This window comes from Anguilla anguilla, chromosome 12, assembly GCF_013347855.1.
Source record: "Anguilla anguilla isolate fAngAng1 chromosome 12, fAngAng1.pri, whole genome shotgun sequence".
In the NCBI taxonomy this organism is placed as follows: domain Eukaryota; kingdom Metazoa; phylum Chordata; class Actinopteri; order Anguilliformes; family Anguillidae; genus Anguilla; species Anguilla anguilla.
The window spans coordinates 30,721,607-30,733,488 of NC_049212.1; the positions used below are offsets into that span (position 1 = coordinate 30,721,607).

At 48.4% G+C, this 11,882-nt stretch overlaps 2 protein-coding genes across 3 annotated transcripts; one reads left to right on the forward strand and one right to left on the reverse strand.

Annotated features, from left to right (window-relative positions):
- Positions 1-372: 372 nt before the first annotated feature.
- On the reverse strand, positions 373-5,583 carry nudt8 (nudix (nucleoside diphosphate linked moiety X)-type motif 8). 2 transcript variants are annotated; one of them, XM_035385396.1, is made up of 5 exons: positions 5,336-5,583; positions 3,012-3,959; positions 1,984-2,116; positions 1,610-1,687; positions 373-1,348 (listed from the first exon to the last, which is right to left on the reverse strand). In XM_035385396.1, the coding sequence occupies exons 2-5, from the start codon at positions 3,956-3,958 to the stop codon at positions 1,163-1,165; spliced, it is 1,344 nt and encodes a 447-aa protein (XP_035241287.1). In that variant the 5' UTR covers position 3,959; positions 5,336-5,583; the 3' UTR covers positions 373-1,162. The 2 variants fall into 2 exon arrangements, with proteins under 2 accessions (XP_035241287.1, XP_035241288.1); XM_035385397.1 differs by lacking the exon at positions 5,336-5,583 and adding an exon at positions 5,063-5,273.
- ftr86 (finTRIM family, member 86) lies at positions 4,595-11,838 on the forward strand. Its single transcript, XM_035385395.1, has 8 exons — positions 4,595-4,690; positions 7,086-7,650; positions 8,196-8,291; positions 8,915-9,148; positions 9,610-9,769; positions 10,067-10,156; positions 10,351-10,518; positions 11,026-11,838. The coding sequence occupies exons 2-8, from the start codon at positions 7,153-7,155 to the stop codon at positions 11,562-11,564; spliced, it is 1,785 nt and encodes a 594-aa protein (XP_035241286.1). The 5' UTR covers positions 4,595-4,690; positions 7,086-7,152; the 3' UTR covers positions 11,565-11,838.
- Positions 11,839-11,882: the final 44 nt, after the last annotated feature.

The window sequence follows — 11,882 nt, forward strand, 5'->3', positions numbered from 1 at the left end:
TAATGCACCTTATATCGTCTCACGGTGTGTTACGTACAGATAGTTTAAAAGATGTGTTTGGTTACATTTTGTCCACCGACAGCTTAATAAATATGTGAACATATTTCACCTGTGCTCTTACCTCAGGGCTTCACAAACTAGTTCCTGTAGGAACTGTACTTCTCCAAACTGAATTGAGCAGACTTGCCATGGAAGGAAACATACATGGGTGCTACAAAGAATGATTATCCTGTTTTCATGTCAGGATTTGCCAGCCAATCTGTTCTCGCACAAATAAGGCATGTGTTTCATGTAATGTGGTCAGAAAAACAATGACTTTCAAAGGAGGTTAGATTTGCTCGATTGGCTGGTAAAATATGAGGAATCGCCATAAAATTGCCCGCCCTGATTTTAATACAAAAACAAAGACCAACAGATCATGACCAGGTTCATTAAAAGCGTGTCATTCTGTAACACTTCCATGGAGCCAAAAACCACACTTAGTACCAGTCAAATTTTTCATGTTTTACTGCATCATCTTTAAGACGCAACAATCCGTCATGTCATGCTGGTTACATGTCTGTATCTCTGTCATTCTGTTTGTGTATGTATTTTTGCATGATCCCTAATAGTCGTGTCTGCTTTGTACTGTATTGTATTTTATTTTAATGTGCTGTTTCTCCTTGTAATATCTTTTAACTGAGCTTCCCTCTTGGCCAGGTCTCCCTTGTAAAAGAGATTCTGTCTCAATGGGACTCTCCTGGTAAAATAAAGGTTTAAAAAAAACAATATCAGTCCATGTCATGATTTACATGTTAATCTTCTACATGTAATATAATTATTAGAACAGAGTTAAATAGAAGTCATTTAAAGGAGGTACTGCAAGGTGCACAACACCCATACTGTATGACCAGCTGTCCATTGCCGGCAGGTCCCTGTCCCTGCCAGGTGCAGCTCCAGTCAAAGCCTTGTGCTGATTGGCCTTTGCCCAGTTATGACATAACAATAGGAACGTCATATATGTTAGCGCAGTCGCTATCAGTAATTCTGCTGTGAAACAGTTAAATTGACACGTACGCTAAAATCATACATCGAACTGCTGGGAGAGGTGGACCTGAGCACCGGGTGACGATTGCGATGACTGGCGTCTCCGGCCGGGCTGGGGCTGCACGGCGACGCGTTGCTATGGAGGCACGACGATTTTGAGGGTGTGGTCTAGGGCCACGGCGGTCAGCCCCCACACGCGGTGCTTGGCGTTGAGGAACACGGGCGTGGTGTAGCCGTAGCGGTTGCCGACGCGGTAGTTGGTGTAGCCGCGGTTCTTGGGGCTGCACACGTGAGCTAGGGAGATGGTGAAGATCTCTTCCACCTGGGGGGGGGGGGGGGGGCGGGGCAAGGAGGAGCTTTACACTGGGGTCACCGAAACGTACACGGGCTTTCTTCTGTTCTCACAGTAACAAGCTGTTAAAAGATGAGGGCATTAATGATGTCACATTATGTCAGAAACGGATCTGCTGTTTCAGAGATGAGCCACATCCATTTTATCCCGTCGGTGTTATTGTTATCGTTGTTTTGCTGACGTCATCTAATCACCTGTATTTGTGGACAGCCGTACGGGAGCTTAACGTACCTCGCCAGGATTCGGATGGAACGACAGCGCTTCCAGGGGGCCGAGATTAGCCAAAACGGGGGCGATGAGCATTCCGGACTGAAAAGCAAAACCGACTCCGTAAATGGCTCGGTTTCAGTATCGAGGGCACCGCTGCAGCCTTGGCCCATACATTAGCACGTTTCCATGGAAAACTTCCACAGATAAAAAAAGGTCACGTGCACACTGACAATGGCTAGCTTAAAAACCGTTACAATATCTTTATTTATAACAGGATTAGATGACAGGAAGACACCACAAATGCTAGCAAACGGCACAAAAGGTAGAGGGAAGGATGGAGGGATAGAGAGAGAAGGGGACGGGGAAAGGAAGCCATTAGCCACATCTGCTCTCACCATATCCCGCAGCGGCTTCAGAGTGCCCCAAACACTGCTCGCTGCCACGGCAACCCCGAGCTCCTCACGGGCCTCCCTCAGGGCCGTGTCCACAACGTCCCGGTCCGAGGGGTCCTGCTTACCCCCTGCAAAACTAACACAAATGGACTAAAGGAAATGCACAAGAGCTTAAACTGTCCTGCGAAAAAAGGTCCATTCACTTCACTGATAAACAAAACAGCAAGGCATGACAGCACAGTGTAGCATACACCATATAAATACGATTCCATTATGTCCAATTAACAACTTCTACATTTAATTCTGCACTGCATAATGCAGGACTACTAATATACTAATGAATATAATTCAACACCATATAACATAATTCATCAACACAATTAATGTCATGATCAATTGTTATGTATGAAATATGGTGCCAAAAATCTGAGCTGCAGTATCTTTGCAAATCATCAAAATCTCAATTCAAGACACACATTCCCTATGGTAAAGCCTTTTCCTTTATTTCCTTTATTTTACCGTTCTGCAGCCACAGAACGGTAAGCGAGTGCCCTGTTAAAGCTGCTGGCCTATGGGGCACCTGTGGGGCTTATGGGGGATTTGTGGGGTCTACAGTGCACCTGTGGGGCTTATGGGGGATTTGTGGGGTCTACAGGGCACCTGTGGGGCTTATGGGGGATTTGTGGGGTCTACAGGGCACCTGTGGGGCTTATGGGGGATTTGTGGGGTCTACAGGGCACCTGTGGGGCTTATGGGGGATTTGTGGGTTCTACAGGGCACCTGTGGGGCTTATGGGGGATTTGTGGGGTCTACAGGGCACCTGTGGGGCTTATGGGGGATTTGTGGGGTCTACAGGGCACCTGTGGGGCTTATGGGGGATTTGTGGGGATATGAAGCACCTGTGGGACAGGGGATTTGTGGGGACTGTGTGAAACCTGTGGGGACTATGGGGCACCGATGGGGCTTATGGGGGATTTGTGGGGCCTACAAGACACCTGCACAGCCTACGAGGCGCCCAGCGGCTCCATTACCTGACGTCCCCTTTGTGCCTGCCCTTCAGCGTGCTGGACCTGAGAGTGAAGAGGAAGGCGGGCTCCCCCTGCACCAAGCACAGGGACACCAGCACGGCCGCCCAGCCGCGCTGGCCCTCCTTGGCCTTGGCCTTCTCCCGCTCGTACACGGCCATGTTGGGCTGCAGGACCCGCCGGCACCGCGCCTCGTTCTGCGGGGACAGGATGGAGGTGTCGTGCCCCTGGTGCAGGAGCCGGCTTTGGGCGAGCGAGCCGTTCTGATGGGGAATGGCGGTCCAGGGCTTTAGCGGGGAGCCGGCCCAGCGACAGGAGAAGCCCTCGTGAAACAGCCCAGTTTGGACGGGAAGATTTCCGCAAACGTTTCGAACGCCGGTCACATGACTCCAGGCTAATACTGAGTTTGAGCTGAGGCTTTCACCCGTAAGCAGGTCTTCTGGCAGCCGCTTGCTTAGGTCAGTGCGCACCGGCTTCTGCCTGTTCACGAGGCTCAGCTGCTCCAATGAAGTGGTTTTCCCGGGGTCATGTGACACTGGTATGTGACATGTTTGTGTCCCAGCAGTCGTGCATGTGACTTGGCTGGGGTCCTGAGGCAGAGGCAGAGGCAGGCAGTCTGAAAGGACGGCTCTTTCGACGGGCACCTGAAACGGGGAGAAAGCTGTCCTGACGCGGTGCCCGTTAGGGGCGTCCCAGGAGACAGCAGCTGTGCTTTTTACCTTCAGATCGCGGGGTAAACTGCTACCCCTCCAACGGCTCCTTTTCTCACCGTGTGGGCGTGGCAGCGCGAGGAGGGAGACCTCGCATAACGTCCTCACAGTTCTCTCCCAGCACGGCTTCAGTGACAGGTCGTTTGATTGGACAGGCGAACGTGGGTCTGCTGCAAACAGCAGCCGCGATCTTTGGGTCCAGACTGAGCCTGAGGAAGCCAAAGGCCGTGAACATCGAAGCATCCTGAAAGCAAGAAGAAAATAGTGTGATTGTGATTATTATTACGATGAATCACCAAGTCACCACCACCCACCCACCCCTTTTAAAAAAATAATCCAAATTACATTAGACACTTAAGAAAAGTAACTTTTTCCACAACATTTGGTGGTGAATATCTAAAGAGGTTCAGTGTCTTTCGTGCTAGTTCTTAAACTGATTTAACCTGATTTAACGAATCAACAAATCATGGTCTTCAATCAAGGCCTTGTTCCCTCGAATAAAGTTTTTTTTAAATGCTGAGTTAGGACAATAGTTTGCACCTACACCGCCAACCCTGCTCTGATAAAACCAGACACCCCTAATGTACAGGACGTACCCCATCGTCCCATAGATCTCAAATAATATTAGCATGCATTTACAGTCAATTTATGTTAAAGACGTCTCACTGAAGCTATTTCAATCTAACCACTTGATGGAAGTTAATGCCAATTTAAGGGGACCTCCAAAACTGGAGTCTGGTTCACAAGTTTAGAAATTCATAAAACATGCCCTCGTAAAATGAACTAGTAATTGCAAGAGTTAATCATTACATCTGCCCTCAAATTGAAGGCTAATGAGCGCCAATTAATCGTCTACACTCACAGGTGACAAGTTCTTTTAAACCAGTAGTTACTAACAGCGTGATCTACTCGAAGTCTCAACACCACATAGGATTATGCTGGCACAATACTGAGTATGTTGCAGTTGCAATACGGGTAAGCATAACGGCAAGTTCCAATGTCATAAGCGAATCAATCAAGGACTAAAGGAAATGACTAAATAATAGTAGAAAAACTAACTAACAGCTAAACTGACTTGCTCTACTGAGTAAGCAATCTTCATGGTTTCAGTGGCATTCTGTTAGTACGAAATTAATTCGGACTTGAGTACGCTTGCGTTAGCTCAAATGATAACGGTGGCTCGCCATTATAACCCAGGCCAGGGTCACATTAGCAGGACTCAGGATCAATCCGAGGCGGTTCGATGTTCAATTTTAAAGTGATTTCATGAGACTTATCTTAAACAATTATGTAGCTATCTAAGTTAGGTACTACTCCAGCTCGCTACGCTATCAAATGTTAGCCTACCTTTCAAATGTTCCTGCTTGACTCTCTGCTTGCTAGCCAGCTACTGTATGGGCTGAATGGTGGTCGCTAGCAGTAACGTTACAGTAAGTGTAGAGCCACAACTTTAATTCAAAGAGCAGAATGAGCGAGTTTGACAGCACAACCGTAAATTAAATCATTCACAACATTCAAATCACGATCATCCCGTTGGCAAATGACGGGAGTCCCCCTCACACACCAGCATACACACTATAACAGTCCAGTTACATTACGAAAAGTTTAAAAATGACTTACCTTGGACGTGAATGACCGACTGGCTATCTAGCCAGCTCTTCTGTGGCCTTATCAGCTGCCACTGCTCAATATGGCGTAAACAGTACTTCATTTGCCCTCAAATGAAAGCGATGGCAACATGTGTAGTCACCGTCTCTGGTAGTCACAAACTGTATACATTAGGACATTAATTTAAACAGTCTGGAAATATTTGAAGTGTGCATCATATTCGTGAATCAGAAACTAACAGCGGTCTTTTCTTTAGTGAATTTGTTTGGTGGAGGGATTTTTTTGAGCTCGTACTGCCATCTACTGGCGTGGAGTCTTGACAGAAAGGTTAAGCCCGGGATTGTAAAACCATCCTGCTAAAAATTCAATTTTAAATCGGCCCAAAAATGTCAAACTGGATTAAACTGTGTTTCTGACACTTCAACCTCGTTTTAGCAGGTCCACCAGCTGTTCACCTGCTGACCAGCCTATAGTCAGCTAGTCTATCAATAATAATGATGATGATGATGATGATGATAATAATAATACATTTTTAGGTTGGTTTGGGGGAAGTGGCAACTGACAAATATCAAATTGACACAATAATATAAGAGTGACTTTCAGAAATAGCCGTGCATACCCTGAAGAATAAAAAAAAAACCTTGTTCACAATGTCACAATGTGCTTATTGTGCTGCAAATGATTTAGCTGATCAAATTAAAGGCTGAGGTGCAACTACCACTGAAGATAATTAGCAAAAACCTGGATGTTTCAGCTTCCCTTGCCAAAATGTTGTGGTTTTCTGCTGAATGACTACACCCTAACTGCAGGCTGTGGTCCTGTTTCTGTTGACACCGGTGCATTGCACAGCAGCTGCAGGTGCCCGCATTACAGTCAGCGGTTCATTCAAAGAACTGGAGGTGGATAGTTTCCATACAGCAGGTCAGAAAGCACATAAACTATGTTAACATGCAGAAAGACTCATTTTGCATGTGCAATTTTTTTGCCTGTGTCTTACATACAAACTGTTGTCAAGTTCAAAATAGCTGTGAAAAAGATGATTGATAAAAATTTTAACCATTTACGTATCATTTATTTTGCACAATGTATTTTTCAATTTGCATGGTCTTGGTTTAATGACTCAATAAGTTACTAATATAGATGTATTTTGAGTTTAGAAACCCCACAAGGCCTTGATTAGATAACAAGCGATGAAAAAAAATTTGATTAGAGGCATACTAGAGCAGTTACTCTAAAATAAAAATCAATTTTTCTCTTGCTTATACAACAGATCACTTGGGTGAGAAACCAACCCGTTGGGGCACAAGGTGAAAATAAATGTTCAGAAAAAGTTTTTCATATTGGCAGCAAAGGCACCTGCTTGGGTAATCAGGGCAGTCCACAGCTCTGAAAGCAGAACAGTGCTCAATCTGGATGACTCAGCCTGTTACTGTAACACACAACACACTTTGTGCTCCTGTTGTCACAATCTCCTCCCTGTGATGCGAGGTGTTACTGGTCTCTCCGCATTCTGTGTGATATCCGCATTCACATGTTCGCGTGCCTCCACGCGGAAACATTGGCGTTGTGATGACCCCGTCCCTGTGACACAAGCCCAAAAGGAATCCAAACGGTCGGGGAAATATCCGTCGCTCTACTAGTTTTTCCAGCCTCGGTTCAAAGCCCCACCCATTTTTAAATGATGTCACCTCCCTGTGTCTTTTTCTTGAGCATTTCTCACTGCCCTGAGCCTGTCTCGCTTCTGTGTCTGCCTCGCACACAGGGAATTTTGAGTTTACACGCTGACCTTCGACGTTCCTTTCTCGGCACGCTGTGCTGCTTCTATCGTCATGGCTACCGCTCGGTTCCCAGAGGAAGAGTTCGCCTGCCCCGTCTGCCTGGAGGTGCTGCGTGACCCGGCCACCCTGCCCTGTGGGCACACCTACTGCCTGCCCTGCATTCAGAGGCACTGGGACCAGGGGGAGGCCAAGAAGGCGTACAGCTGCCCCCAGTGCCGCAAAACCTTCACCCCCCGCCCCATGCTGGCCAGAAGCACGCTGCTGGTGGAGGCCATGGAGAAGCTGAAGGTGATGGGCGGGGCGGAGGGCGCGCCCCTGTCGATCTCCTCCGCGCCGCTGTCCGTGCCCTCCCCGTGCCCCGGCGCTCCGCCGGACGGGGACGGGCTCTACCCGCAGCTCCCCGTGAGCCCGCGGCTCTGCCCCGAACACCGGCAGCCCCTGGAGCTGTTCTGCCAGGAAGACCGGCTGTTCGTGTGCCGCGCGTGCGGGGACCACGCCCACAGGGACCACCGCGTGGTCACCGCCGAGGCGGCGAGGGTGGAGAGACAGGTACGGGCCCGGACGCTGCCTCGCAGCTCTCTCTCTCTCTGCGTTCATGGCAGAGAGGGAACACTGACCTCTGAAAGGATTTTGAGAGATGTTTCCTTTTTCCTCATCTGGCTTTATATCTGGTGTTTGTGAGAGACCTGGTTTGAGATTTGGCTACCCTGTTTGTGTGTGTGTGAGACCTGCTTTGACTTGGTGACCGCGTGTGTGCGTGTGTGTGTGTGTGTGAGAGTCGAGACCTGCTCTGACACTTGGTGATTGTGTGTGTGTGTGTGAGAGAGAGAGACCAGCTTTGACACTTGGTGACTGTGTGTGTGTGTGTGTGTGTGTGTGTGTGTGAGACCTGCTTTGAGACTTGGTGACCCTGTGTATGATTGTGTGTGTGAGAGAGAGAGCTGCTTTGAGATTTGGTGACCCTGTGTACATGTGTGCGAGACCTGCTTTGACTTGGTGACCGTGTGTGTGTGTGTGTGTGTGTGTGTGTGTGTGTGTGAGACCTGCTTTGACACTTGGTGACCCTATGCGTGTACGTGTGTGTGCGCATGCAGCGGGATCTGGCTCAGATGCAAGTGGACACGCAGAGAAGGATCCAGGAGAGGGAGCGGAACCTGCAGCTGCTGCCCCAAAGCGCCCGGGACCGCAAGGTAAGCAGCCCCTCGCCCGTCCCGCGTGACACCGTTACACACCCAGCTGCTCTTAGCGCGAGATATCGGACAGAAACGAGGGAAAGCCCATGTGGTTGCCTGTATAAACATTTCTCTGCATGAGCCGAGATGATAAACCCTGTCTGTTAGCCTCATACCCAAATCCAAATCTTGAGAGATTTAACGTGTTAAAAACAATCTGCAATTAAAACAACTGAAGAAAAATACAGTGCCTTCAGAAAATATTCACACCCTTGAACTGTTTCATATTTGTTCCTGTTCCTAAAATTTGAATGCATTATCTCCGTCAGTAACACAATAAATTCAACTATTTTTTTTTTGATGCAAAGCATATATTTTTTCCACATCTTTTTAAAATGAAAGGCTTTTTCAGTTAGAAATGTTTTGTTTTGTTTGTAACCTTGTTGTTTTAGTTTTTGCTGTGTGCTTTGGGTCATTGCCCTGTTGGGACATCTTCACCCTAAACCCAGATATTTTGGTACCTCTGAAGGATTTTCCTGTATTTGGCTCCATCAGCCTTGCCAAATTAGTTGCTGTGTTTGGATCAATCAATACCGTCTAAATTTCCCCTCCGCTCCCCTTTCTCCCCTTCATTCCACCAGGGGGCAGTGCAGGCCCTGCAGCGTGAGGCCAGAGAGGTGTTTGCTGAGCTGGTGCGGAGCGTGGAGCTGGCGGGGGTCCAGGTGCAGGAGCTGCTGGGCGCTCACGAGATGGCGGAGGGCAGCCGGGTGGAGGGGCAGATCCACAGGCTGGAGCAGGACCTGGCCCGGCTGCACAGTCGGGACGAGGAGCTGCGCAGGCTGGTGCACATGCAGGACCACTTCTGCTTCCTGAAGGTACGTGATTGGTCGAGACCATCGGTGGTCTGCCATCGAGCTCCATGGGGCGATAATGGTGTTCCAGAATTCGTCCTGGGAGATTCCCAGCTATTCTTTGTTTTGAAGATTGATAAATTAGTTTTCTGGTGCTCTCATGTTGAAAGCCCCATCACTGTATCAAATACAACTGGGTCAAAGGTTAAAGAATATTTTCAGCTAGCTCTTTCTCCAAATGATGGTCTGTCAATATTCCCTTGGAATTAAAGCAATGGCAGTAAATTATTAAACTTATTGAACAATATACAGTATGATGAGCTGGCCGACAAAATATATTTTTTTAGACATAGCTATCTGTGGACTACTATATAGCTGTTATGGGTCTGTGTTTAACATGGGTCTGTTCACTGTAATTTAATGTATTTTTCTGTACACCGCACCACTGTGATGTCATATCCTCCCCCCCCCACCGCCTCCTGCAGAACTTCCTGACCCTGGACACCCCCATCCCAGAGGGAGAGGGAGAGGTGGCCGGGGCCAACGCTGAGGCAGTGGTGCTTGGGGTGCAGACAGCGCTGCGGGAGTTCTGGGATCAACACCAGGAGCTCAGCAAGGCAAGCCTGGCCAAGATCTTCCGTACAGGTGTGTGTGTGTCTGTGTGTGTGTGTGTGTGTGTGTGTGTGTGTGTGTGTGCGTGTTCAAGCGTGCATGTCTGGAGTGTAAGAGGAACTCGGTCACAAGCATTGTACGTCAGTTCTTTGGCACAGTTTTTCAATACGCTATTGGTCTTCATGGGAAAAAATGATGCTACTACCGTTTAAAAAGAATTTATTATCTCAGTGTTATCCACAGTGCTGGGATGAGAATAATGGTGAAACAGGTATGCTACATGTCCAGCAGACATTATCGATGCGCACTCAGATGCTTTGTGTTTTGCAGTCAATGATGCATCGGCTTTGGCTGAAACACCGAGGACTGCAGCTCCTCTGCCCTCTGAGCACAGGGAAGATTCAAACTCTCAACCCCCAGGTAACTGGAAAATCATTATCCTTTGAACCACTCTGAAAACTAGATTCTTACTGCCCAGATCTTCCGATGGAAATGCCTTTTTAAAGATTTTCTGGTAGACAGTCATATAGTTTCTATAAAAAAGCAGAATGTTGAAACGGTCCACTTCACTACGGCACCACAGAATAAATTCTCAATGCTTCCTCTCTTTTCAGTGAATGAAATGGCAGCCAGCAGTATGGCCAGTTTGAACGCAGCCAGTGGAACATCCAATCAGAACCCAGCCAGTGGAGTGTCCAATCAGAATTCAGCCAGCGAAACCGCCAGTCAGAACCCACCTATTCAATACCAAGAACCCAAAACCCGAGATGAACTTTTAAAATGTGAGTTCAGAGTCTTACCTTCAGCACTCACTGCATCAAGCCAGTGCATATATAGATTGTGAAGGTGGTGGGGGTGGGGGTAATTTTAAAAGTGATTTCTTTTAAAGAAAATAAAAAAAAAAAATTAAAAATTAAAACCTGTTCCAGAAAATGAAACATCTTTTTTAAACTAAACCAGTCTGGTTGTGCTTACAGTGATGCCTTCATTAATATTAATGCATCTTGTGGGTAGATGTAATGGGGGGGGGAGCTTATGGGATGGGAGGTGCTTGTCTGTACTCCTCTCCATTCCTGATCAAATACTGGAATGCATACTGGTGCTGTACTAGGTCCCGGCAATTTAAAGATAAAGGTCTCCATAGACAAGTTTTCACAGCATACCAGAGACAAAACCAGACATTGTCAGCAAGACAACGTAACTGAAGCTCAAACACCTTGCATGCAGCTCTGGAGGTAAAAGTGACAGAACAAATGCTAAAAACGTCCGACCACCTTTCTGCCCTCCAGTCCGCTTCGAGCCCACGCTGGACCCCAACACAGCGTACCGCCAACTGCGCCTGTCGGACGGCGACCGCAAGGCCACGCTGCGGGCGGAGCCCCAGCCGTACCCGGAGCACGCCGGCCGCTTCCTGTTCTGGCGCCAGGTTCTGTGCCGGGAGCCGCTGGCCGGGAGCCCGTGCTACTGGGAGGCGGAGTGGACCGGCACCAAGGTCACCATCGGCGTGGCCTACGCCAGCATGGGCCGGGCGAGTTCCGACGAGAGCTGCCGGCTGGGCCACAACGCCCAGTCGTGGGGCCTGTACTGGACCGGGACGGGCTTCTCGCTGTGGCACGGGGGGCGGGAGACGCCGGTGAAGGGGCCCAAGGCCCGGCGAGTCGGGGTTTACCTGGACCAGCAGGCCGGGGTGCTGGCTTTCTACAGGGTGTCCCACGGCCAGGCGGAGCTGCTCGTCAGGGTCCAGGCGGACTTCTCTGGGCCTCTCTACCCCGGGTTCAGGTTCTGGACCGGGGTGGGCTCCAGCGTGACGCTCTGCCAGCTAGATTAGCCAGCGCTGGCCAGGTCCAGTCCAATTCTGATCCGATTCTTTAGGCGTAAATGGAATTACTGCTACTGCTATCGCTGAGGACAAATGTGCGGTTATGGCATTTCCTGTCAGTTTTTCTTCCCCAAAGACCTTTGCTGCACGTTTGATCACGTTCCTGTATATGTCTTTCCCATTTTCCCCCATATTCAAGTCTTTACCAACAGATATTCAGATTTGGTTTCGATGCCATGCACATGTTCAGCAATGATATGACCAATTAAATGTTTCAAAATAGTTTTTTTTGTTTGTTTGTTTCTGCTACAAAAAATAAAAGCATTG

Coding starts and splice junctions, on each gene's coding strand:
- nudt8 (XM_035385396.1), bottom strand. CDS start 3,958: ATGCTTCGATGTTCACGGCCTTTGGCTTCCTCAGGCTCAGTCTGGACC. Junction 1,688..1,983: donor TGAAGCCGCTGCGGGATATG/GTGAGAGCAGAT, acceptor TTTGCTTTTCAG/TCCGGAATGCTCATCGCCCC. Junction 1,349..1,609: donor TCCATCCGAATCCTGGCGAG/GTACGTTAAGCT, acceptor CCCCCCCCCCAG/GTGGAAGAGATCTTCACCAT.
- ftr86 (XM_035385395.1), top strand. CDS start 7,153: ATGGCTACCGCTCGGTTCCCAGAGGAAGAGTTCGCCTGCCCCGTCTGC. Junction 7,651..8,195: donor CGGCGAGGGTGGAGAGACAG/GTACGGGCCCGG, acceptor GTGCGCATGCAG/CGGGATCTGGCTCAGATGCA. Junction 10,157..10,350: donor TTCAAACTCTCAACCCCCAG/GTAACTGGAAAA, acceptor CTCTCTTTTCAG/TGAATGAAATGGCAGCCAGC.